General features: G+C 33.7%; 1 protein-coding gene across 1 annotated transcript; it reads right to left on the bottom strand.

Moving 5' to 3' along the window:
- Window positions 1–1,282: 1,282 nt before the first annotated feature.
- LOC143224989 (proclotting enzyme-like) lies at window positions 1,283–24,791 on the bottom strand. The gene is made up of 8 exons (XM_076453585.1): window positions 24,664–24,791; window positions 20,484–20,597; window positions 12,999–13,271; window positions 11,136–11,212; window positions 6,766–6,884; window positions 3,530–3,807; window positions 2,717–2,862; window positions 1,283–2,300 (listed from the first exon to the last, which is right to left on the bottom strand). Exons 2-8 carry the CDS (start codon window positions 20,581–20,583, stop codon window positions 2,142–2,144), a joined length of 1,152 nt encoding a protein of 383 aa, XP_076309700.1. The 5' UTR covers window positions 20,584–20,597; window positions 24,664–24,791; the 3' UTR covers window positions 1,283–2,141.
- Between the last annotated feature and the right edge of the window lie 1,836 nt (window positions 24,792–26,627).

Below are 26,627 nucleotides of genomic sequence, written 5' to 3'. Positions count from 1 at the left end.
GAACATTAACCCTAATTAGAACGTTCATTTTATTGACCTTATTAGTACATATACATGTTAATCGTGGCGATACAAAAAATGAAAACACTCATTCGTTTCTTTAACTGTTTAAAAAGTATCATCATAAGATTTTGATGCAACCAACGTTATTACACGCCTGGAGTTATACAGCTTACTCCAGTTTGTCTTAGTGGAAATGAGTAACGAGTGCTTTTAAGTAAAGTTTAGGAAACTCAGAATGTATAAATGATATTTTCTTCTATTAAAAACAAGTTAACTGCAATATTCCCACTCTTCCTTCAAGACTTCTCACTAACAGACATGTGAATGTAAAACATTTTACAGCGGCCTTAATAAATCACATCCGTGATAATCAATCCTGGTCATGTTTCATCCTGAAACCTTTAATAGAGACAAGTGAAACGAACAACTTATTTCCTATGAAAAAGTCTTATTTAAAGCTAAACAGACCAGAAGATGTACCTCTGAATCTGAATTAAGCTCTACCCATTAAATCAAAGGGAACCCTGTTTGTTTGTTGGTTTTGAATTTCGCGAAAAGCTACACGAGGGCTATCTGCGTTAGCCGTCCCTAATTTAACAGCTTATGACAAGAGGGAAAGTAGCTCGCCATCAACACCCACCGCCAACTTTTGGGCTACTCTTTAACCAACGAATAGCGGGATTGACCGTCACATTATAACGCTCCCACGGCTGAAAGGGCGAGCATGTTTGATGTGACGGGGATTCGAACCCGCAACCTTCGGATTACGAGTCGAGTGCCTTAACCATCTGGCCATGCTGGGCCGTTTGGTTGTTACTTATAAATAACGTATTTCACGATCGCAGAAACTACGTCTTCTAATCCATCTAAATCTTCAAAACTTGCTTTGTAACTTGATCGTTAAGTATCTAAAACACAAGAAAAATATTTAAAAATCAAGAAGACGAACCAAAAATTTAAAACTTGGATGAGACTTTTTTTTTGACGGATAGGCTTTATATTTTTTTTGTAAATTTCATTAAATTTTCACGTAATTATAGATATCAAATGAAATTCAACTAACTCATTTCACCAATGAGTACTACATGTGAAAAATAATTTTTCATTTGGATAATAATGTTTTACAAAGTTGTAAACAATATTCAGCAACTAAGGTTTTTTCCTTAAGTCAGAACTGGTAATACTTTCGATTTGTTTTTCTTCTCAGTGCACTGTAGATTTATAACAATTGACACTGAAAAAAAATCCAGTATTTAAAACACAAAATTACAACAAATTTCATCTTCGATTGTTTTATTACTTTCCAAAAATAGTGTCAGTAATAGCATTGTTTTTTTTTACAGTACTTTCTTCAAAACGTAACGATTAGCAGAGAACACAGAAACAGCATTTTTAGTGGCTTCTAGATATTTCGCTGAATAATTTCAAACTTGCCATCAGATAATACTGGTAAAAACTGGTTACAAGTTTACAGCGATCATCCAGCTGAGTATTATAACCAATTAAATTCGGTTGCTTTTTAAGCCTTTATTTTATTAATAATTATTTTAATAATGGCTTTGATTCACATGAGGTTAAATGAATAAACAAAACAATAGTAACCGTGAATAAAATTTCGTTAATTGAAGCAACGTGTACACTTAATTACAATTTTTGCACCTAGAGGAGTGAAAATGAATAAAACGCACAAAAATAAATCACTTAAAGATTTAAGAAACACAAAAATTTTACGTTTTTTTATTTTAAACTTTATGTTAAAATAGTTCATTCTTTAAATAATGTAAGTAAGTTTTGATTAAAGATTTGGTTGTCGTTAAATACAAAGTTACTTATGCTCAATCTGTGCCCAAAATTCAAACTCTGACGTCTGCAGCATTATCGCCGAGTTTTTGTGTAGCATTTAATTAGAGAAGATATTTTCTGCATAAAATTGATCTATTTATTGAGTTCCAAGATATGTTTGAAATAAAATTTACAAAGGAACGCTAAAAACTTTAAAGGAAAATAAAACTCAGCACGAACAACTAGAAGATGATTATTTTGTGTATATTTTATTTTCGGATAGATTCATGCATTTTTAATGGACTAATATCTGCGATTCCTATTCATTTACTCTAAAGCTGGAGGCGAGTTCAGGACTATACCATATTAGCTTCAATCCAATCTAAAAACTCTGTCACTCTTGTGTAGACACCCGGGTAATCAGGTTGCGCACACTTCTTTCCAAAGGACACAATACCCACCAAGTAGAAAAAAGTGTCGTTCGCGGGCATCATCAAAGGACCCCCAGAATCGCCCTGTTGAAATTAATACAAATTATCGCAACTTTTAGTTATTATTTATACTTTTGAAAAAAGAAATGGCTGACAAATATTTAATATTGTTAATACATGATTAGAAAGTAGAAGTAGTCACTATTTATAAATTTTTGATGATAAAACAAAACTGTTGAAAGTGCAGTTTAATGGATTTTTTAAAAATAAATTTATATAAAATTAAGCCAATATTTAATTAACGAAAACTAAAGTACATAAGTTCAAAATACTGAGAAACGTATTCAAAAACTACACTACTGCATGCATCAAGTAAGTTATTATTATTATTATTATTATTATTATTATTATTATTTCAGTAAGTTATTATTATTATTAAGTTCAGTAACAGTTAAATATTAGTTCTTTTTTTACTTTCAGAAAGACCAATTCTAACGCACCTGACAAGCATCCTTTCCACCAGTTGCATATCCTGCACACATGTACTTGTTGGTGATAGGTATGTCCTTTTCATACGCTCTTCGACAGTCCTCTTGTTTCCAAATAGGTACCTGAATTTCTCTCAATACAGGACTAGAGGGACCGTCTGAAACGACGAATAATTATTTGCATGCCAGACGTTAAATTTCTACAAATGTGAAACGATGAAACATTAGTAACAACATGATATTTGGGGATGCAATAGCAATAATAATTGCATCTACTAGTAGTGATTAGGCTTAAGTATTTTCATAAAATCTAGTCACCAAAGAAAAAAATTACCAATAGAAATAAGGATGAAGGTATGAAAAACACGAAGGGTGTTCATAAAAACGTTATAATAAAATTAAGCTTCAAGACTTAAGTTTCTTATCAGCAATTATCGCACGTGTAAGTTTGTTATCAGTAGTTATTATCACACGTGTATTATACAAGATTTTCTTTTTTTTACATTTTTTGTCAAAAGTGTAAAATATCGAAATAAAGTAAGCTCGAGATCGTATAGACTAACATTTGAGTTTCAGTACTAGCATTATAAATCTTCAGAAAAACCGCTGGTCCAGCGAATATGTTTCTTTTTAAACTAAGTACCATAAAAATCTACCAGGTAGTGTGTTTTTAAACTAATATTTTGTAGTTAAGGGTAAGTTGGTTACATGCATCAAACGTGGTGAGTTAGGACACTTTTGAAGAATATACTCCTTATAAATAACACATTCCAAAGTGTAAGGTGCGGGCACATAATTATTAATAAATATCTCCAAGATTCTTACTAAATTCTGTTGTTCCCCAGCCTGCAACAAATGGTCTCCTTTCAGACAAATCTTCGTACCGTAGATAATTATATGGCAGACATATTGGATGGATTCTTTCGGTAAAGGTAACAGTGCCATCTATCGTCAAAATAGCAATATCATTCTTAAACGTTTTGCGATCGAAATCCTGATGGTACGTTACCGCCTTGATAGGAAAATCAACAGGATTAGAACCATCATTGGTACTGAATAAATTATGTTCGCCCAAACGCACTGACAGATCCGTTGCAGGCAAACTGAAATGAATAAACACTAACGTAAGCAACTGAACATCCAGTTCGTAATTTAATTTCGAAAAATGTATATAATCGTGAAAACCTTGCCTACGTAAGTTTCTGTACATTTAGTTTGTTGTAAGAGCTTTAAAATAAATGATTTTATCACGTTTCTGAAGTTGTTTCAGTTAATAAAGTCATGTTTTGCTCATTTCTATTTTTCATTTATCAGAGAATCAAACGTAGTTTTCGCGTTTTGACACATATAACACAAAACAAACAGGTTAGAAAGTGTTAATTCAACAGTTCTGTACCAAAACACAGATTAACAGAACAAATGCAAAAATTAAACAAGAAATTAAAATAGCAAAAGAAACTAATTGGCAAAACTTTTGTATAAACTTGGAAAAAAATCAAAAACAATCCAAATTAATTCTGGAAAAAATTCAAGAGTATTTCTTCCGACAAAAACAAATTACTTGCTACAACACGTCACACACAACAATATAATCGCAAGGACGGACGTAGAGAAAGCCGACTTATTAGCCAACTCCTACGAATCCTCCTTCAGCAACTTAAATTTAGTCGACTTTGACACACAACACCAACATCATGTCAACAACTTCAAAAAAAAATGCTCTACTCTCCTATTACAACACCTCACAAACATCATGAACATCTCACTAACAACTGGATATTACCCCGACATTTTGAAAAAAGCCATCATAACCACGATTCCAAAGAAACAAACAAACAGGACCAATCCAGATAATTTCCGTCCAACCAGTCTGTTAAGCTGCCTTGGCAAACTGATGGAGAGGGTTATCTCTAATAGTCTTCTTCACTTTTGTGAAACAAATAATATCCTTCCAGAATCCCAAAATGCCTCCAGGAAAAACAGGAAAACAACAGATCACCTCACACGACTCACCGAATCAGTCTACAAAGCTTTTAATAACAACCAGGTAACCATTCGTGTATTTTTAGACGTTAAAAAAGCATTTGACAGCGTATGGCACAATGCCATTAAGTACAAATTAACTCATCTGAAAATAAATCCCACTATTGTTAAATGGATATCAAACTTCCTAACAGATAGAACAGCACAAGTAAAAGTCAATAAAACTATATCCAAATCGTTCAATATAACTGCAGGAGTGCCCCAAGGATCAGTCCTTTCTCCACTACTGTATATTATTTTTGTCAGCGACATACCTTTCCCCAGTTTAACATACACTCATAATTCACAATACGCAGACGACATTGCTATCTGGAGTACCTCCAGAAACCCAGTAATGGCCATATCTCGCGTTCAAGAATCACTTAACAACGTCTCGAAGTGAAGTAACAAGTGGATAGTAGTTTTAAATCCAACCAAAACACAAGCAATCACCTATTACAGGAAACTAAAAAGACAAAGAAAAACTCTAGAAAAAGTAAAATTATCACTCGGAAAATCGCCCATTAACATGAGCAAACACATCACATTCCTTGGTATCACTTTCGACACAAGACTAACATGAAAAAAACATGTTAACAGCATACACTCATCAATTAGGAAACGCATTTCACACTTAATGACTCTAACCAGCAAACACTCAAAATGCTTACCAAAAACCATTATTCAAATATACAAGGCTTACATCCGTCCGTTAATAGAGTATGGATGTCAAGTCACATATAATATGTCAAATAACACACTTCAGAAAATCCAAGTTCAACAAAACAAAATACTAAAATCTGCATTCAGTCTACCATCATTCACTCCAGTAAATTATATACATCAAATCAGTAACTTACCAACGCTAAAAAACAGACTAACAGAAATGTCACACAAATACTATTTAAAAGAAGAACACAGAAACAAACTAACTGCATCACTCTGTAAATTAACCAGTGCACCAACCAAATTTATTTCACCATACAACATATTTCAGGAATTACAAATCACACAACAAAGTACTTAAAGGGCAAACCTCACGCAAATATTATGTATTTTCTTTTTCAGATCTCAGACACAGGACGGGTAAAACTTTCGGCGCCTGTCCTGTAAAAGTGGGTTTTCTCGGAGCACTCCCGTTTCCCTCCACAGCAAAAACTTAGGCATTGGATCTTTAGATCCCAGCCAAGGCAACTTTATTGCCATGCCCTGAATCGGGTCGTTTCGCGTTTATGTTCACATTTACTATGACATCTGCAATTCGGGGCGAGTTCTGGCTGTTTCCTCCGGTGCTACCTTTGTCTCGCTCATGAATATTAATTATGACCAACTTCATTCCTTCACCCAAAAAAAAAAGTCAAAATAAAAGAAAAAAAAAACAGCTAAATTCAATAACCTTCCACGAAAGGGGACGAAGAGAAACCACAACGTTCCTGAACACCCCAGTTGGAGAGAGAATTCTTCTGATTTTTCTCCCTCTAAACTAAACCCCTGCCACATTAGTTTGCAGTTTGCGTTCTGTACCATCGCTGCTATCTACATTTTCGGGCCAAAGCCCAATAATATCTCGCAGTTCTACTAGCTCTAGAAATTTAGGTTAGTACCTAGGTTGTAATAATTTGTAAAAAGAATTTTTAGAAGCTGTGGAAACCGAAATTCTTGGATAAAATGCGATAAACCTGGAATATTCTTGATAACTAACAATAAGGCCCGATATGGCCAAGCGTGTTAAGGCGTGCAACTCGCAATCTGAGGGTCGCGGGTTCGCATCCCCGTCGCGCCAAACATGCTCGCCCTCATAGCCGTGGGGGCGTTATAATGTGACGGTCAATCCCACTATTCGTTGGTAAAAGAGTAGCCCAACAATTGGCGGTGGGTGGTGTTGACTAGCTACCTTCCCTCTAGTCTTACACTGCTAAATTAGGGACGGCTAGCACATATAGCCCTCGAGTAGCTTTGTGCGAAATTCAAAAACAAAACAAACTAACAATAAAAGTAAATACTACGTTAAAAACTGAAACAAAGTAAAAAATACTCACAAATCCGTTTCTTGTTCATTTAAACCACAGTGTGATGCTGTTATCACATGTCTGTTGGTAACTAGGGCGCCGCCACACTGAGCTGTTTTGATACCTCTTTGTTTGATATAGATGACAGTCTGTTACAAATGAATCGCACACACACACATATATTACAAATTCTACATATAGTGGTGCATAATGGTTCATAATCTTCCTTATAATTTAAGTACTTAAATTAAAAACTCAGGATATTTACATTAATATCTTCACACACTGCCAGACAAAATTATAATTAAGGAAAACATGCATCTTGTCTGTCTGGATTTCATCTAGCCAAATCTTTTCTGTTGTTTTGATAGCAAACTCTACTTAGGTGTATCATGGGTACGGTCCTTTGATCAGCTCGATATCTTTTACTGAAAGTGCAAGTAATGAAAACGTTATTTACAACAAAAGTTTGTAATCAACTTTTCCAAAATGAATTAGATAATCTTTAGTTTTATACCATGACTTGAAATACCACAACTCTATCGTTTGTCAGTTTGACACGTTCTACAAGCAGAGTAATATAATTTGGGAAAAACTGTGTCCATTGCACATGAACATAAATTAAAGGTATGTGCAAAAAAAAAAAGAAAAATATATGTATAGATATAAAAGCCTTCTAAACGCATGTGTGTATTTCTTACAGCAAAGCCACATCGGACTATCTGCTGAGTCCACCGAGATGAATGGAATCCCTAATTTTAGCGTTGTAAAGCCTTAGATTTACTGCTGTACCAGCGGAGTCCTTCTAAGAGAGACTTTTATAGATGCGCAAAAAATTCTCTCCCTCTCTCTGTTCAACATACGTAATTTAAAATATTTAAAACGACCCCAGCTACATAAAAGTACAGGCCTGATAAAGAAAGGAGTCATAGGACATGGCCTTGTGAGTTTCCTGTCGAGGTAATGACAATCATAAGAGTGGCTATAAAAAAGAACACTTGTGTAAGTATGGTCTAAAAATGAAAGCGTTGTTTTCTATGAAGCCTAAACTTGGGATATTAATTGAACTATAAAAACCCTTTAAAAATATATCTAGTTTTAGTTTTCCAGCAAGCAGTCCAAGAGAGTGAACTTCGAATATCTAATACATTATGTAAAACACTAAGGTAAGATTAATTCTTGTTAAGAACACTGCTTCCTTTGTTGTTATATATTCCGATCTTTTTGATAGCCAATAACTACACATTAAATATAACTGAGTTGTGTTTTAAATTCACAGGTACCTAGTAAACTTCCCCCACTCACGGTGCAACAACACGAGTCTTTATCATGTCTCTTCAGGAGAGACAAATAATTTGAATAATCTCATGCGTATCCAATAGAAAATGACAAGTATATTGGAGTTCTATTTAAGGATGAAGATCCATATTTGCCATTATTAACTCTACAAAAATGGCACAATATACTCCACCAGAGATGTTACATTTATACGTTGATTACCAAGAATTTACACAACTGATACCATTAGTGACAGGGATAACACATTTGAAATACAGTAAGGAATTTGTTTTGGATTATCGTAAACATATTAGTGTTGTATGTGACGACTCAAAATAACGTGTCTATTATGCTTACGACCTAATATAATATCAATAATTATATAGTCTTAACTTCAAAAGATGTCTCAATGATATCAGTTATGTGAACAGGTCAATCTTATCGATTTGTATCTGAATCAAATAAAAACAATCATAAAAAACAGCTAATAGCACCAATGATAACTAAAATATTATTTGAAATACATACTGAAAATTTATCCCCTATCGTACAAAACTTTGTAGGAAAAATTACTGGGTTTGAATATGATGATCCTAGCCAAGCTTCTAATACATGGATGATGTTGGATCATGATGAACGACGAGGTTGAGTGAATAGCACTACTATATCATATCAGATGTGTTCACGACAGAGCTAGTAAACTAAACGTACATGACTGTAAGAATTAGAGACTCATTGATTATGTTGAAAGTGGCATACTTATTCAAGAAATATCCGACTTTCTCTGTAAACATGTATAAGGCTAACTAACTGTATGTTTCATCATACGATACAAGATTACTACTTTCTACATAATGCAAACCACTTTGGTCTTCAGTTTTAAAAAAAATATGTTATTCTTTGTAATAATAAGAAAACAATTACAACACAAACGATAACCAGAATAGTATTGTGAGGTACTGTTGCTGTTTAGCGTTTTGATTTGTTAGTTATAGATCAAAAATAAATGTAGTAACTTAGACTTCCCTAATGTACCATCACATACTGAGAATTTCATGAATGTGCATTTGGTTTTATGTCTTATTAATATTTACTGTGTCTGGGAAAGTTTCTGTAGTAATTACTAAAAAAGGTAAAGGTTAAATTGTTATAAGTTGATTTTACGTAAAGGATAGACGGGTATTTTCATACATATATTATCTTTTGTTGTAATTTAGGTCATACTTACACAATTTGTTGTTGTTGTTGTTTAATCACGCCTATAATTATGGCAAATTATTCAAAAATAATAATAGTTCTGAAAGACAAATGAGTCCTAGATTGAAGACAAAAGTACTAGCTTAGAAATTAATATCCTAATTTACCATCAAATAGAGAATTCCACAAAAGCAAAGATTATAAATAAAATAAAATAATACGAAAACGATAATGTTACAAACGCGCCATCTGGTGTCAACTGATATTGCGCCCACCGCAATGCACCCCTGGTGTTACTATTGTAAACCTAATATATACATTCAAGCAACGTGCACATGACACGCCCCTGCCGTAATGCTATTATATCGTCTGGCAACACGTTCCCTAACGTTGTTGATGGGTCAATGACCACAACACATCAAAACTGGGTGAAGGTCGTATGTGCTTACTTCACCTCCCAACGAGTCTCCATGATTTAATTTTAAAAACGTTTAGAACACATTTTTGTGGCCAAATATTCGATTCTGTGTGGTTGTATAAAAATGCAAGTTGAGTGAATAATCACAACATATATTTTGCAGAATTTCTACACGTTCTACTAATTAAGATAATGTTATTTCCGAAGTGTATCAGCGAAACTTCACGGCAGAGGTTTAGTTCAACACGATGACCACCGCTCATAATTCCTATAACAGTACAATAACCCCAAGAAACTCACATTTTTTATAAATGGCTAAAACACATTTCAGTGGTGTTGTATGACATATTATACACTTATGAATAAACTTTAATACCACAAAATGAACTACAAAGATATCCGTTAAGTAAAAACAAATAATCATCCGATACCAGCTTCAACTATGCTGGCCGTGCAGAAAACGTCTCTGGAAATGACCCTAGAAAAGGATTAACAATAGAACACATAAAAATCAGCAATCTTCCCAGGTATTAAAATTTTAAAGATTCTCCAATTTATTTCACTCTATCAAATTCCAGATTCGTGCCCACTTCGAGGAACGTAGAATATTCCTTACCTTATAAAACCTGATTAATTACCACCAATCTGGAGACGTAGCTGCTGATTGACATATCTGGCCTCACATCTGGTAGTTTATGAAATTATCCCATAAAAACATCAAACTCAGCTATATTGATACACACTTTGAAAGTCACATTACTTTACATCATGTTGACCAAAATCCCAAGATGACGTGGAAACTTTTGTCGGTATGAGGAATCACACGAGTTACGAGTTTTGCGATTGATAGAGATTATCAACTGTATTTGGTATATTCATATTTAACATTGTTGTTGTTACTGTTTTTAATCAACAAGCTAACAACCGTATATGCACGCATATTTTAGTATTTCTGTACCAAATATTTATTTGTATAAAGCTAGAAAAGGGCTATTTACATTAGTCGTTTCTAGTTTTCAACTGACAGGCTAGAGGGACGATAATCTAGTTGATAGCACCCACCGCCAAATTGGTCTGTTTTAATTGGACTCAATGTGTGCAGTATTCTTTTTTCATATGTTAATGGGACGCGAGTCATTAACTCTCAAATACACAAGCCGACTCCTATTTTTCTGTAAGATCCAGCTTTAACAACGAAAAATGAAGCCCCTTTCAGTGTTCTGACTCTCAAATGAATTTCGGATATTTTAAATGGCCAACAAGAGATAAGGGTGTGTATCGAACTAGCATGCGTGCGTCTTTAAGACCCACACTGCTAAAAACTGGGTTTTCAAGATCCGTGGTGGGCAAAGTACAAATAACCCATTGCGTAGTTTTGTGCTTAATTACAAACAAATAAGCACAACACTTACAAACTCCAGAAACTTTGCACAACAAGAGTTATTAGCAAAATAAGAGTTGTACCTTTAATATTAAAATAGTCTTTCAAAACAGATTTTCGTCTTACCATCCAGGGCCAACCACCAATATCTGACTCACGTCCACCTATAATCCTGTTGCTTGAAATATTACGCATTCCACATCCTAAAACGTTCAAAACCAGTCTGTAAGAACGTGATTTACTAACAGTTGTATTTTACAGCTATTGATCTAATATGCACTTAGTTTGTTTTTTTTGTTTGTTTTTGTTGGGGTTTTTTTTTTGCTGTTGTACATCTATTCTGTAGAACACAACTTAGATTCTTAACAGGTATAATTAATACACGAAACATAATAAAGTACCTAGATGTTTATACAACTATACATAAACTTTAAATATTGTGATAAATGACCTCTTAACTATACATTGTAGTTAAAATACAGCTCTGTCGATTTAGTTTGAGAAGATTCAATATATACCTTCCGAGATTCAAACAACTTTATTAAACTCTTGGTTACACATTGTAAAATAAAACCAGAAATCGGAGCATCGCTGGCTATTAAAACTCAATCATAACTGTTTATTAGCATAAATTAGCCATTAAAAGTATGCAAACACACACAGAGAGAGAGACAGTAAAGGTAATTTCTAAGAGATACGTAAAACTAAACAGAAAAAACTGAAAACGCATAAAGAAGGTAACAAATTTCAATTATGATCAAACATTGGTCAATAAAGCTTGGAGACGACTCAAATTAGTAATGAAAAAAAAAGTTTAAAACAGCACCTAATGTAGAAATTATCGTCAAGGTTCTTTTACCATTAACGAACACAATTATATTTGAACAAATACTGATTAACGAGAAATAGAAAAGTTCAGAGCAGTTGTTGGTTAACAAGTCAACAAGGAACAAAAGATTAGTACAAATGTCAACATGTCAGTACTGGAAAAAAATAGTTCGAATGAAACGTTAACCAATCTTACGATGGAGATGTTTCTGTAGCTTTTCTGTTTTCAATGTTGTTTTTAATTGGAAGAGAATAAGTTTGCGGCAAGTAAATTTTGTTTTACAACATCAAAAACACACTGAAAATTATTAGAATCACTCCACTATGTCTGAATATTTTTTTCCAATAAAATATATTTATACACAGTTTGAAATGCCCATCTTGTCGTCATGAAAACAGTGATCCCGGTTTTTTTGGGCATCTGCAATACAAATTATTTACGATCCGAGCGATTTTTGTTGTTTTTAATATAGATAAAAACTCTCTACAACGGGAAATTTAATCACCGATTCGTGTATTCACGTTCTTAATTGAAAAAAAAAAAAAAACATTCATGAGAAAATGAATTTATTGTAAATACATGATACAGTAATAAGTTCATGGTTTCAATAGTCAAGTAGGGGTCGATCAGAACATGAACCAAGGTAATAACAACCACACTCCAGTAAATATTGATTTACCACACTTGTTCCAAGAATAACTTTCACAGTAGATAGGTATATTACAGTAATTTATGCTACAGACATACAAGACAAAACAAAAGAAGCGTGGAAATCTGTACCATTAGCACGTGATATTTACCGAAGTAATACCTGCACTGTGTGTTTTGTATCGTACAAGCAAGTCAGTGGTATGAAAACAAATTAATATTTACTTGAATATTGTAATATATGCTACTGTGATTGGGCAGTTTAATTATTGACGTCACACTAAATAATAAACTAGCAAGTTTATCGAACATATAATTGCTTTTTATTTACCAGTTTCATGCCTACCTTTAATACAAGTCATCCCTGTACTTAGCGATCAATATTGTGTGTCACTGTATTCAAAGTGACTGATTCGAATTCCTGGATGTCTTAATAACCTAGAAAAACTATTTTATTATAAAAGTGTTCGAACTTAAGAGATTACACTTCGCAAGCAAACAGTGTAACTTACGCTTTGGTAAGATGTGTGGTACTATCTCTGCAGATGGCACTCTGGGTTTTGGTGTGGTTGCTGGCCTAGGACTTGAAGGTGGTCCTGATACCGGACAGCAGACATCAGGTGTAACTCCATCATATCCACAGATGGCCTCTTTGACACGTTTGAAGTCCCTCTCTTGCAAAAATTCCCTACACTTTAAAATACTTTTACATATCCCTTCTGGAACAAAAGGTCTCGAACACCTTTCGTGACCAAAAGTAAGTTCTGAATCATCGGGAAAAACAACTGCAGTGATAAGAATATGAATATTACAAAAATAATTACAATACGTTATGGATCACAGGGAACAAACAACTGGAGAAAAGAATACCAGTGTTACAGACATAGTTACAATACGTTATGGATCATATGGAATAAACAACTGTAGTGATAAGAATAGCAGTGTTACAGACATAGTTACAATACGTTATGGATCACAGGGAACAAACAACTGGAGAAAAGAATACCAGTGTTACAGACATAGTTACAATACGTTATGGATCATATGGAATAAACAACTGTAGTGATAAGAATAGCAGTGTTACAGACATAGTTACAATACGTTATGGATCACAGGGAACAAACAGCTGGAGAGATAAGAATACCAGTGTTACAGACATAGTTACAATACGTTATGGATCACAGGGAACAAACAGCTGGAGAGATAAGAATAGCAGTGTTACAGACATAGTTACAATACGTTATGGATCACAGGGAACAAATAACTGGAGAAATAAGAATACCAGTGTTACAGACATAGTTACAATACGTTATGGATCATATGGAATAAACAACTGGAGAGATAAGAATAGCAATGTTACAGACATAGTTACAATACGTTATGGATCACAGGGAACAAACAACTGGAGAGATAAGAATACCAGTGTTACAGACATGGTTACAATACGTTATGGATCATATGGAATAAACTGTAGTGATAAGAATAAAAATGACGTAAAATAGTCAAGAGGCTAGGGCTATGAACTAGCAATCGAATCCCATCAACAAAAATGCACGAATGTGTGTGTGTGTGTGTTTGTTTCTTATAGCAAAGCCACATCGGGCTATCTGCTGAGCCCACCGAGGGGAATCGAACCCCTGATTTTAGCGTTGTAAATCCGTGGACATACCGCTGTACTAGCGGGAGGCAAAAATGCACGACTTTTCAACCATGGAACCATTAGTGTGTGATAGACAAGTGCCATTATTTGATAACAAAACTCTCAGAGTTGGTGATGAGTCGTGTGGAGTAGCTGTTTTCGTTTTAGTCTGTCCTGCTAAATTAGGGACAACTAACAGCTTTATGTGAAATCAACAAACTAATCTCAGTATTATAAAAATAGGACAGTGCGTTCTGGATTCCCGAAAATAATAGATAGAGTGATAAGAGAACTGTTTTTGTTTTTCAGCTCAAAGAAACACAACACGTCAGCCGTGCTCTGTCAATCACGTTGGATTGAGCCCCTGAGTTGAGTTGAGAGTTGTAAGATCTGTAAACTTACTGCTGACCCACTCTCCATGAACAAAGCACAAATAGCCCATCATGTATTTTTGCCCTCGATAATTTTTTTTTGTTTTGTTCAATTTTGAGCAAAGCTACTCGAGAGCTATAACCTAATTTAGAGGTTATAAGTGATACTAAAGAGTTGATTTACTGTTAAGCAAAAAGCTATATAAACTGATTATCACATTATAACACTCCCACAGTTAAAAGGGCGAGTATGTTGGGCGACAGGATTCGAACCAGCATAGTGGGAATCGATAGCCTCGAGTACTGGACCATAACAGGGCGCACTTTAACAGACAATACTGGATATCGGGAATATGCTACGGGGTGATCATATTATTAATAATACATAAACCGTGGCAATACGTTCTGGGCTTCAGGCTTAAGAAACTCTTTATTGACAGAGATATTGATAACAGTATCAATATAGGAACAAACAACAATAGTTGAGATAAAGCATATTGATGTATACATACTGATGTATACATTATTTGTTTTGATTCTTCCAAGTCATATATGATTTAAATTCCTTGTTAAAGTGAGACTAGAAAACCCGTGATTTATGATTTGTTGAACGACTGAATCTTTCCACACACAAACTCCTGTGCTGGTGCGTATCAGTTGCATAGATGAATTAAAGAAGGAATTGATTAGACCCTTTGTTACAGATATCTTACAAAGCCTTACACAGTCAGTAGTGTGGATATAATATTGATTACACCCTTTCTTACAGATACCTTACAAAGCCTTACACAGTTAGTAGTATTGATATAATATTGATTACACCCTTTCTTACAGATATCTCACAAAGCCTTACACAGTTAGTAGTATTGATATAATATTGATTACACCCTTTCTTACAGATATCTCACAAAGCCTTACACAGTCAGTAGTATTGATATAATATTGATTACACCCTTTCTTACAGATATCTTACAAAACCTTACAGTCAGTAGTGTGGATATAATATTGATTACACCCTTTCTTACAGATATCTTACAAAACCTTACACAGTCAGTAGTGTGGATATAATATTGATTACACCCTTTCTTACAGATATCTTACAAAGCCTTACACAGTCAGTAGTGTTGATATAATATTGATTACACCTTTTCTTACAGATATCTTACAAAGCCTTACACAGTCCGTAGTGTTGATATAATATTGATTACACCCTTTTTTACAGATATCTTACAAAGCCTTACAGTCAGTAGTGTTGATATAATATTGATTACACCCTTTCTTACAGATATCTTACAAAGCCTTACACAGTCAGTAGTATGGATATAATATTGATCACACCCTTTCTTATAGATATCTTACAAAGCCTTACACAGTCAGTAGTGTGGATATAATATTGATTACACCCTTTCTTACAAATATCTTACAAAGCCTTACACAGTCAGTAGTATGGATATAATATTGATCACACCCTTTCTTACAGATACTTTACAAAGCCATACACAGTCAGTAGTGTGGATATAATATTGATTACATCCTTTCTTACAGATACCTTACAAAGCCTTACACAGTCAGTAGTGTTGATATAATATTGATTACATCCTTTCTTACAGATATCTTACAAAGCCTTACACAGTCAGTAGTGTTGATATAATATTGATTACATCCTTTCTTACAGATATCTTGCAAAGCCTTACACAGTTAGTAGTATTGATATAATATTGATTACACCCTTCCTTACAGATATCTTGCAAAGCCTTACACAGTTAGTAGTATTGATATAATATTGATTACACCCTTTCTTACAGATATCTTGCAAAGCCTTACACAGTTAGTAGTATTGATATAATATTGATTACATCCTTTCTTACAGATATCTTACAAAGCCTTACACAGTCAGTAGTGTTGATATAATATTGATTACACCCTTTCTTACAGATATCTTGCAAAGCCTTACACAGTCAGTAGTGTTGATATAATATTGATTACATCCTTTCTTACAGATATCTTACAAAGCCTTACACAGTCAGTAGTGTTGATATAATATTGATTACACCCTTTCTTACAGATATCTTGCAAAGCCTTACACAGTTAGTAGTATTGATATAATATTGATTACACCCTTTCTTACAGATATCTTGCAAAGCCTTACACAGTCAGTAGTGTTGATATAATATTGATTACATCCTTTCTTACAGATATCTTACAAAGCTTTACACAGTCAGTAGTGTTGATATAATATTGATTACACCCTTTCTTACAGATATCTTACAAAGCCTTACACAGTCAGTAGTGTTGATATAATATTGATTACATCCTTTCTTACAGATATCTTACAAAGCCTTACACAGTCAGTAGTGTGGATATAATATTGATTACATCCTTTCTTACAGATATCTTGCAAAGCCTTACACAGTTAGTAGTATTGATATAATAACTCGTATTTGTCATTATCTTTTTTGAATACTTCAAAAAAAATTATTAAATTCTTTCAAAAGCAATTGCTCGAATCAACTATATAATTATCGTATCCAGTCAAACAAAAACTCGTTTTTTTAAACCGGTTATACATAATAAAACATGTTTATTTTGTCCGTAACATTTCACCACGTATATCTGGTATTATAAGCGAGATGTAAGAACTTATGTTAACTGAAATTAATTTAAACAAACAAAAGAATCACGTGAGAATATAACAAAACTGACGTAAACGCACGTGAATAAGCAGTTATAGACTTAAGATAATTTATTAATGAGCTTTCAAACTTAGGAATATATATATATATATACATACACACACAAAGTTTTAGGTCTAAGTAAGTACTGAAATTTGCTCTCTACACGAGAAAACGTTGCGATTAAAATAGGTATATATATAGGTATTTCGACTTATTAACAATAAGTTTGTTTCTTTTTTATTAATAGGGCTCATTTTCCAGCAATATCGTCTTGTCTGCTGAGGATTTTTAATTTGGAGAACATAAAGAGTGGTTGATCTTCAAATTAATTTATGCTGCCATAGCTTTATTGTAACTTATCCCAAAATATGTCATACCATAATGTTTAACGATTTTTAAGTTTTGAACATTAGGGAGGTGTTTATTATATACATCAAAGTTTCTTAAACTCACCTACCAACACCTATACCTTTGTAGTATCCCAGTCAAATCAGTTAACCAACATTCAGCTAGGCCTATGTTATGGCATTGTCAGAGTTTCCAACATTCAATATATTATCACATAAGATACAAAGGTCAACTATCGTACTGAATAGACACAAAGAGGAAAAAATACTCATTTCAGTCAGCAGTTTCTGTTGTTACTGCAACGTTTTGTTCAATGTCAGAGCTGAAAGTAACTAATCCAGGTAATAAAGACGACGTGGGGGTGGGATTAAACAGGTTAAAAAGTCGAGAATGTATTTTAGAAAACTATCAATAACAACTAAACCAAGCTTACAGAGTTTAGGTTTCTATCTGATAAAAAAAAAAGTAAATAAAATGACCCTTTAGAAATTTGCCACTTTATACTATTCCTAATTTTAACTTAACTGTCTAAATTTGTCTTTTTAACCTTTGTCTGTTTTTTCCGTCATCTTTATTACCGTCACTGAAAAGTAACGGTACTGTATTTTATGAAAAAAAAAATAAATTGTTTGATAATACAAATATAATTGAAGTTGTAAAAGGAAATAATTTGTTAAATAAAAAACTATTTGATCTGTGACCACCATGGGTATCGAAACCTAGCTTGTAGCCAGATAAGCCTTCAAAACTTATCGCTGGTCCACTGGGAACATTTAAATCAAATCGTAGCTTGGTATAGTATTAACGGTTCTAGAACAACTCATGGAACCCAAACTTTAAGTTACAGGAAATAACAAAACGTGTCCACTACTAACCTCTCATTTTCTTAATTCAACAAGAGTAGAACTAATACTACGACAAATTAAGTAATTATAAAATTTACTTTGCCACAAAAATGTTCCATAAATTTCAGCAAAAATAATGATCTCACCATAAGCTTAATTTACTTTATGAAATAAAAACTTAAGCTTGTAACTGTATTTAAACTCTCTAATTTTTAGTATGAATCAATGTCTTTGTGTGTGCGTGTGTATGTGTGCGCGCGATGTAAAACAAGTTTTCTATTACCTTAAACGTTAATTTGGTGTTGTTATATATCGCTGGCATTGCATCTACTAGCACGTCCATGAGCAATTTATAATAAACGAGGGAATTCATAACGTGCGAAAACAACTGTATTGAAATATCACACGCAAAAGAAAAAAATGTTTATAACAGAGACACTACAACGCACTATTCGGCTACCAGGGGATTGTTCAGGTTAAAGAGGCTGAATACACATTTTTTCGGTACTCGCAATAGTTTGTTTTAAAGCAAAGCTACAATGAGCTATGTGCTGCGTCCACCCCGAAGAATCTAACCATGGAATTTGTGTTGTAAGCCTGTAAACTTACCGCTGTCCAACTGAGGATCAACTCACAGCAGCAGAACACGTTTTAACTACATAAGTTAAAGTTTCCTCATGTCTAGCGCACTGGGGTAATTTTGCTATATAACAAAGATGGACGCTAGTGGTGCTGTAACAGCTACTACTTACACTAGCAAACATCCTGACAAAAATCAAAGTCCAAATCCGACAGTAACAAATTTAGCAAAATGATTCCTTTCGTTTGCAAACTGCTTAGGCGGCACTAGAGACCCCTCAAACCACCTACCGGTCCGACCTAACCTATTCTGTTCTGTTGTTTTTACTCGGTTGTGGCGTTGCGCATCAGTATTTTGAACAAACTTCGAACCACTCGGAAAAGCCTCATAAATCATTGCTTTAGACAGAAATGTAGCAATCATATCATTAATTTACCTTTTAGTGATAAAACTTTCTTCGTATGTATATCATCCAATACAATCCTTCAGTTTTCCTAACATTCCTACTATGTTGAGAGAATTATAAATACCTTTCTGTTTGTTTTTTTTTAATTTAGCGCAAAGCTACACGAGGGCTATCTGCGCTAGTCGTTCCTAATTTAGCAGTGTAAGACTAGAGGGAAGGCAGCTAGTCATCACCACCCACCATCAACTCTTGGGCTACTATTTTACCAACGATTAGTGGAATTGATCGTAACATTATAACACCCCCATGGCTAAAAGGGCAAGCATTTAACCACCTGGCCATGCCGGGCCCCCTCGTATGTCAGTCGTAATAATTCAACAAATAAGTGCAGGTTTCAATTATCCCTAAAATTGCAATAAACACTTGAAAACTGAGAATAAACCATCATATATTACCGAGCGCGATATAAAGAATCGTCAAAACAGTGTTTAATTTTTTATAGGTTTTAATTTGTTTTAATATCGATTTATGGTAAAGTAAATGTTGTTATAAGCCACAGATGGCTCATAAAATGGCGCTTGATTTTCTTTTCCAGTACAAACTTATAGCTCTTAGATTTATCTATTTACCAATTTGAGATATAATTATATTCGTGACGAATGAGGATTCCTACTTTTAATATATATGAAAAAGGCTGACTTAGCTTCAAATCTACGTTATTTTTGTAGTTTATTTTTCACATAGTTTACTTTTGATTAAAAACTGTTAATAATTATAGTAAAATAAAACCAATACTACAAATTGTCACCTGTAATTTCTCTGCATAATTGTAAAGTTGGGGGGAATGTTTGACAGCACGGATAACAGACTGAAATATCACATTAACGTTTTCTTTAACACTTACAATTCAATAACTGATATAATACGATACTAATACTTTCGATATATGAATTACGGTACCCAGAACAAATAAATATTTTAAAACCTCTTGGGGCAGTTTACAAACACTACAGAACAGAAAGCCCTGGTGGTGTAATTTTATCTAACGCAAAGATTTATTTAATGAAACTACATTCCTAAATTAACTGTAAAATCGAACAATAATAAAAAGAATAAAAAAAACTTGTACTTACATTGTCGTCGCTGCCTACTTAACTCACCGCAATAGACAATAGAAAGTGCGAATGACACCCACAACAATAACGAACAGATGATTTTGATGTTCCCCAACATGTCGTGTTGTATACCTGAAACAGGTATTGAAGGATAGATCAAAGCGTACAAAACTCATTTCTCTGAACACCAGCCTTCAAGAACCTTTTGGTCCCTTAATTGGTTCTGTAGCTTATGGTACACAACTGTGTGTGTGTGTGTGTGTGTGTGTGTGTTTAAAAATAAATGATTATGTAGTGTTGTACAAAACATGCAATAATGTGTGTTAAAACACGCTATTAGAAATCACGTAAAATCGTAATGAAACACGAGTCCCTGCAGCAAGCTGCTTCACATTGTCATAATGTCGCGGCCCGAGAAAATTGTATTTGAAATTCCTTCATACAAATCGTACTGTACTAGACCGTTTCAAAGTCGAGCGTCTCATGAGAATTATTTCACAAGGCTAACAAACACAAATTTTGAACTGAAGGTAGCTTTCTCCAAATTAAAATTATTAACAATTTATAACAATAATTATTTTATGGATCATATTTAATTATTAATAAATCATTTGAAAAAGTAATGGTTACAAGGACTTTTATATAGAAAATATTTTCATACTTTTTTTTTTCATAATTGTTAAATTGTGTTCACAATTGAACTGTCGTTTATGGTAACTACCCTGAGGAGAACTTAGCGTTAATTAGTTGTTTGTAATCAAACATAAAGCTACATAATGGGCTGTTTTATGCTCTTCCCACAATGGGTATCGAAACCCGGATTCTAGCGTTGTAAGTCCGTAGGAGATAAGTGTTAGTTACTGAAGGTTATCCTTGGTCTAACCAACGTACGTTCAATACACGAGGACGGAAAAACAAAACTAATATATAGAGAGAAAGATGAGAGCTTAAAAACTATTAAGGTAGGAGTTTTCAGTTCCGTTTAACATCACTAATTATTAAACTTTAAGGGTAAGTGCGTCCACATAACACACTGCAGACAGCGAAAGGCAGTACGAGTTAAAATATTGGGGGTTCAAACACTAAACTCCCAGCCCTTAAAATGATTCCCCCTTGGTTACTTGATGGTTTTTCATCGGTGTCGAAAATCTTGTCTGAAAGATGGAATATCCCCAGAACAAAAGAATTCCGTCTTTTTTGGTACTATATTTAACAAATTGCATCGATAAACTCAAAATATTTAATCAAATACTTTCGGAGAGTTTTGGTAAAAGTAGTGTTTGTTGTTAGAAGATTACATTTGTTTAGAATTGTTTTCTGTGATAAAGGAATGAATGTTGTACATACTGTAGTTATTTTTTTCAAACTATCTGAATCTAGAACACTCAAAATGTGAATGTTTTTTTATGGATATTTGTTTGCGACGCTATTCAACAGATGGCGCCCCAATATACTTATGTCGGGCACGTACATAAATTCATATACTTAAACACCCTACATCCATTATAGTAAGAATGACTTAAAGATAACAAGAAGGTTGGATAATACAAGAATGTATTCTGAAATTTTGGTATCATTAATTATGTGCGCTCGCTCGCGTGCATGCTTTCTTAAACGGTATATTTTGTTTATGGAAGTTTTTGTTTTGTTTCTTACGAAGTGAGAATGATTGATGGTTTGCAATTGCACACAAAGCTACTAAATGGGCTAGCTATACTCCGCCCACCACGGGTATCAAAACCCGGTTTCTAGCTGTGCGAGTCCGCAGGCATGTTGCTGTGACACTAGGGGTATATGATAATAAGATAAGAACAGACCAAACAAGATTTTGAGTAAGTTACTACAGCCTTGAACAAAGGGACAAAGAAACATTATTTTCAGAAATATACAAAGTACACTACACTTCGTTAACCAGAAGCAAATTTTTACGTTTCTCGTATATTAGTAAAATTAAGACAAGTCAACTATACAATAAGGTTATTCAAAAGTCACGTCCTATACGGGAGTATAACACAAAATTTATCAAACTGTACATCAGTAATATTTTATGTGATGCCCACCGACATCAAAGCACAACTTTAGTAAAACGTTCCCATACCCAGAAGGCTCAGCAGCAGTTTTGGATTACTTATAACGCTAACCATTCGGATTTCGATCCCAAAATGTTTACGCGTTTTATGTTTTGTTTGTTTATTTGCACCTCTCACTGACGCATCTCCCCTGTAAAACCCTGCGTTGCTGTAGGAAGGTTACTAATATTCTCTTTCCCTGATGGACTCTGATGAAAATCCGTAAATTTATCATCATTAAAATGTAATTCTGCATAAAATCTAATACACGACGTAAATTAAACACGGTAATTAAAAACTCGAACCTAACTCGACTTGCCACCTTCCAAAAATAAAAATAAAAGAGTACAGTATATTATTTTACTATAAACACACCCTTGTGGAATAATAGGATCAAACGTGTATTTTACCCTTATCAAAAACTAATTGCTTATTACTTAATTAAAATTGAACTCATGTTTATTTCATGTACAGGGTTCACATTTGGCTTAAGCCTATTTGTTTAAATATGTTTTAAAATCATAAAACGATCACGATTACGGTTTGTGTACCTACAACTGGGAGAAAATTATGCTTCTTGACGCCACGTGCCAGTCACGAAACAGGTTTGGTTTGTTTTGAATTTCGCTAAACAGAAAAAAAAAAAAAAAAACTGCCACAAGCTATAAACAACCGTGGGAGGACATACCTAACCGCTAAAACAAGAGGCAAAGGTGACCTTTCTTCGTTGTACGATAACAAGAAAATGTTTCCCAAACACCCTTGGTTGAAACAGTAATTTCACAAGTTAAATTTGTCATAAATAAAAACATTTTATGTAAATAATGTTTTCGCACGTGGATGAGTACGATTACCTATTCGTGAATGTTTACAACGTTAGCAAATTACCATATACGTGAACGAGTCAGTTTTACGGGTCTTACGAGTTTGATTGGCGTTATGTGCGTTTCGATGGTAATTAGTTTCTTTACAACTGTAATCAAGTGTATTTTGAAAATAACTTTTGTTTCATTAACGCAATTGGTAATAAATCTTAAAATAATTGTGAATGTTATTAAATATCAATATTTACAGTTATGCAAATTATTTTTCCCCACTATTGCTTTAGTACACTATTTGAACGTCGTGAGACGTTAAGATTGTGGCAGAAGATACGATTGACGGAAAATTTTCCTGTGTGTTGATTCACGACATTGACTCCTCTAGTCAATTTGTTATACAATATTAGCTTCGATACCTTACAAAAAAAAAAAAAAAAGTAAGGAAGAGTAATTACTATCACATTTTATAATATTAAAGGAATATCACACACACAGAGACATTATTATTATTATTGTAAACGTCAGGAGGCTTCCGAGAGTTCTACACCCCAAGCTTCTACTTTTATTTTATTTTTGAAATTAGAGATAATAAAAAAACATAACATTCCCGTGAGAAATATTTCATTTAAAGTTGCCATTATAACGTACCGAAGTATGGTCCATAATAATGAACTAACTGCTCCCAGTTTTTATTTAAAAACTATCACAACTCACGTTATAAAAAGGTTTGTGTAAATTGCAGACAAATCGTAAAGTTGTCGCTCGGAATAAAAAAAAAAGACCAAAACGGTATAACAAATTATATAAAAATAATAACAAAACCGCGAACGAAACGAAACTGTAGTTTTTGACCCTAATTTAAATTAAATTTGCCAACTTTTACTAATGGTAGTAGTATTATCCTACTAAGCACTTATCGTCACGTTTCGCGACTTCTGAGACACAAAAGTAATAAATATGTAATCCAAAGTGGGCTTTTTCAAACTTCGCGTAATAAATCGCAATTTCAAATAAACCACCTTCTCTTCTAATTTTATACATATAATGTATATTCAATACTTCAGTTGTATGCTATTATATATATATATATATATATATACACACACACACACACACACACATGCACTACATTTACACCTAATATTATTTTGGAAATCAATCAAACTTTCGAAGTATAATGAGTGAACACAACGTTCAGCGTCACAGACAATAACGTTATTATACTAACATATTTTCCTGCCCCTTGAACATAAACTTTTTATCCTTTTTTTCATCTGAATGTGTTTTGCCATCGAAATTAGCACTTACCTAAGTACACTCAATAAACTTGGAGCACTAAACCTTCCGGTGTCCACCAGCATAGATGCTCTTAACTTTATTAAAGTAAAACGTTATAAGCAAGGCCCTTGGTTCGTAAGTGACCCCTTCTTAAGGATGAGCGCAATAATGTGACGTCACCAAATTTATACTACCTATGGCCAATTACAAGGTCCAAAAAGTGAAAAACCAGGCACCTTTATATGAGCGAAAACAGAACAAGGCCGTAGACAAATGTGTTATTGGGAGTGTTTCTGACCATTGGTGTTCCAATACTGGGATAAAACATTTTTACATACGTTCTTACTTTACTTAGTGCATTCCAAGGAAAAAAACCATTTCCACCACACATTAAAGTGAAAGATATCTACATCACCGACGTTTCGCTATTCGTTAAGTTAAACAGCCTGACTTCTAAAACCTTTAGGCTTAGAAATAAATGCTAGTTTTACTATAACTAATTCTTTTTCATTTGTTGCTATGAAACTTCTTTCATTTTATTACCTTACGTTTCCATATCTCATGGGTAAATCCTAGCAAAAACTAATGTTCCTATGAAAAGTTGTTTGTCCAAAAAACATGATTAAAATAATAAAAGTTGTTAATGTATTTTTGCCGAACACAGTTTAAAAGTATCACCCTGTAAGCGAACGAGTGTTTTTTTTTATTAACATTTTCTGTATTTTAAGATCAACCTAATATTTTTAGATGTTAAGAATACCTCTCTTAATAGAAGGAGGTAGAAAACATATGGTATACTTTTATACCACGGTTATCTGCGTCGAAATATTTCTTTCAATCTCATGTAACATTTGTTCAGGCTTGGTTAGACATCTAGTCCTTCACTCACCACTAAAAACCTAAAATAACTATAGATGTTTGATTAAACGAAACACTGACGAACAATGAATTTGATGAAACCAATAAGAAGTAAGAAAACAAAGAGTGGAACAGATTAGATCTCTATTTTATTTTTTCCTCATTGAAAATCACGTTTTGGTGAAAAAAAAGGAAATTAGCAAAAAACAATTAATCAGCCTTATTGATAACATTGCTCTTAGAAATATTACTTATTTATTATATCATAACACTGATTGATCTACATACCATATTTTATATTTATTTTTCTAAAAACAACAGGTTGTATCTTAAAAGCTATTTAAGTGTGAACAATAAAAACTTATATTAATCCACCAGGGATCTTCTAGGCCATCACAGGTATTCATTCTTCATTAACTATTAATCAAAGGAAACTATTTATATAATTTTCAAGATGTAAAGTACACAAGGATACATATCTCTTTTGTTCCAAAAGTACGAATAATAATATCAACATGTCCCAATGAAATTATGTGAAGTAAAAAAATACCCATACACGTTCCAAGCGAAACTGAAAAGGGGATTATATCCATTAAAGTCCCCCAGAATTAAAAATGGAGATGACAATTGTTCAAAGAGAACATCAAGGTCTGATTGATCATAGGAGAACGACAGAGAGTACAAACGGTGATGGTATGACCCAAGGAAACACGGATGGCTACAGCCTCCAAGGGTGTGTCGAGTGACAGAGACAGGGTGAGCACATGCTGATCGACCAGTAGTGCCACCCCTCCATGCACTCGTCCATCACATAACCAGTCATTTCTGTATGAAGAAAACCGCCATAAAGTGACTGCATCGGCAAGTTTAAGAAATGTTTCCTGCTAGGAAAGACACACAGAATAAGAATCAATCAGTTCTTTTACGTCATCCAGATAAGGACGTAAACATCGACAGTTCCACTGTATCAAAGTTGCCATTTTTACTTATGTATAGGCTAATTGAGTGGACAGCCTTTCTGTTTTCGACCACGTCTTTTTTCTTTATTCAAGGGAGGTCTGTCACTTGATAGGTTTGTGTCATTGGAAGAAGATTTCAGCGACTAAGGGTGTGAACGAATTATCGCTCTATACTTC

Source organism: Tachypleus tridentatus, chromosome 9, assembly GCF_004210375.1.
Source record: "Tachypleus tridentatus isolate NWPU-2018 chromosome 9, ASM421037v1, whole genome shotgun sequence".
Classification (NCBI taxonomy): Eukaryota; Metazoa; Arthropoda; class Merostomata; order Xiphosura; family Limulidae; genus Tachypleus; species Tachypleus tridentatus.
This window is presented reverse-complemented; position numbering and strand designations above follow the sequence as displayed.